Genomic DNA, 2,215 nt, shown 5'->3' with positions numbered 1-2,215 from the left:
AACTTTTTCGCTAAGGAAAATGTTATTCAAAATTACGCTAGGAACCTCCCATCTCAATATCTTACACTAGTTTTAGGACACCTTGTATTATTGAGACTAGACGTAGTAGAGCGTTTTGTAGCACTCGAAATCCTTGTAGCTTGGAAAACAGTTAATCTATGAATTATTTCAGAAGAGAAAACAGACAGGTTTTCGAATTTCTAATAGGATACTTTTGAAAATGATTGACTTTTTTTGTCAGGTAAAGGTAGCACTACTAACGATTCTCGTGAATACGACGGGTAGTCAGCAAACGAACCCAGTTCCTGAAAATTCCGCCGCATCCACGAACGGCACGCCTAAGGTAAACTTAACAACAAGAGAACAATTTTATTCAACTAGACGATGATATTTGCGAACTATAGAAAATCCTTTATGAAACCCAATCAGAATCCAATTTAGAATAAATCGTAGAAACAAGAGAATTATTTCATTTCTATGTAATAATCAACTGATTTTCTCTCTTGTAACAATGAATCATTAGTAAAGAATAAATTTAATGTAATTCATAAGTCATCGTTTTCATTTACGAAAATCGAATGTCCTGTAGGATAGAACAGGGGTGGCCAGCTTGATGCTGGAGATATGTGTATTTGATGACTCCCTGTAGTCTCTCAATGGTAGGAGATAAGCTCAATAACATTGCTCTGTCTCTTTCTTTCTCGAACATTCTTATTTTTATAGTGTATAAACGCTGTACTATGATGCAATTTGGAACTTCATAAAGTTTGCTCATATTTTAAGGGAAATCTCTTAAGGGATTTGTGATCCAATTTTTTTTCAACGAATCTGACATCAAAAAATTGTGAAAAAAATAAGTGATGTACAAATTATTAACAAAAAACCCTGACCAATCAGAGCGCTCTGTTGGCGCGAGCTCCCAATCGGTATACGAGTAGTATAAGTGTGAATTTTTTTAAATTCTCATATTGTAAATTACAATCATAAAAAATTCTTAATATCCCATAAGACTATATTCCATCTTAATTAATAATTAATTAATTTCTTCTANAGAACCCAGAAATACATATGTACATATTTAAAGATAAGAATATCAGCTTTAATATTGATTCTCAATTAAATTTAATTAACATTTTTATATTGTTACAGTTGATTAAGAAAAAAAAATTGATTTGTTTGTTTAAAAATTCAGAAAAAGTTCAGAGACCTATTTCCTATCACGTGACTAACAGATCATTAATAAGGTACACAGATGAGTCGAAAGTAGGACTTAAAAGTTAGAAAAAGCCCGAAGCTCGCCATCCCTGATATAAAAGATCATATCATCTCATCTCATCTGATTATCAGAAACACGAGAGATAGGGGCGTGATAATTTCGGGTCGATACTCGTCGCTAAAAGCCAGATGTTGCTTCAGAGGAGCGGGGCGGCGGAGGAGCACCGGAAGATGAGGAACTACTTGAAACGGATGGAAAGGGAGGGCGTGCAGAGGGTGAAGATGTTTCTGGTGATCACGGCCGCATACGGGATCTTTTGGGGACCACTGTTCTTCGTCACGTTGGTGGATCATCCCATCATCGGGAATCCCACCGGTTACGAGGTAATTCGCGAGACACACACTCCCACCCCGGCCTAACGATTTCCCTAGAGCTTATCGCATGCGGCACCGTTCAACAGAGTTAAACTCGTCCCTGTTATCAGCAGATCCTCACGCGCAATCAGATTTTATTTAAACTTCGTTTTAAATGCAAATTACTATTATCGAAATAAATTTCGCCCAACAGACTGTTCTCCAATTTATAGTATAGCCGGATCCATTTTGCGATCTTGTAATATTCGCATTTCATTATTTTCGGAATATTGTCTTCCACGTATTAAATTACCTGATAAATCTACAGATTTATCAGAAATCTGAACAATTAACACTATGCCGTCCGGCGACATCACACTGATGTTGTGTGCAAAGTATCGCTCAACGACCGGCGACACCGTGACGGTTCCTTTTAAGGACGTTAGTCCCGCTCAGTTGGTCTCAATCATTTCAAGTGTTGCCACGTAGTGGTACACATATTAAATAGAAACAAATGGTTGAGAATCTTTGGCCCTCTAATACATCGCACAGCGTATACATACGCACTTACACAAGCTTACACAGAAGAGTCGTTGCCGCTATTGGCTACACTATCCCCTCCCTCGCCGTTCTCAAGAACGCGTTG

The 2,215-nt window shown here is 37.6% G+C and overlaps 1 protein-coding gene across 1 annotated transcript in view; it reads left to right on the top strand.

Moving 5' to 3' along the window:
* Positions 1–1,913, top strand: part of LOC108629800 (uncharacterized) — a gene marked incomplete at its 5' end in the record, with an annotated part of 6,590 nt that extends 4,677 nt beyond the window's left edge. The window contains 2 exons of the mRNA XM_018032678.2: positions 242–343; positions 1,417–1,913. Coding sequence (XP_017888167.2) covers positions 242–343; positions 1,417–1,635 — 321 coding nt within the window. The remainder of the gene's footprint in view (positions 1–241; positions 344–1,416) is intronic.
* Positions 1,914–2,215: the final 302 nt, after the last annotated feature.

The sequence above is a fragment of the Ceratina calcarata genome, unplaced genomic scaffold, assembly GCF_001652005.2.
Source record: "Ceratina calcarata isolate Rehan_Ccalc_2016 unplaced genomic scaffold, ASM165200v1 scaffold1387, whole genome shotgun sequence".
Classification (NCBI taxonomy): Eukaryota; Metazoa; Arthropoda; class Insecta; order Hymenoptera; family Apidae; genus Ceratina; species Ceratina calcarata.
This window is presented reverse-complemented; position numbering and strand designations above follow the sequence as displayed.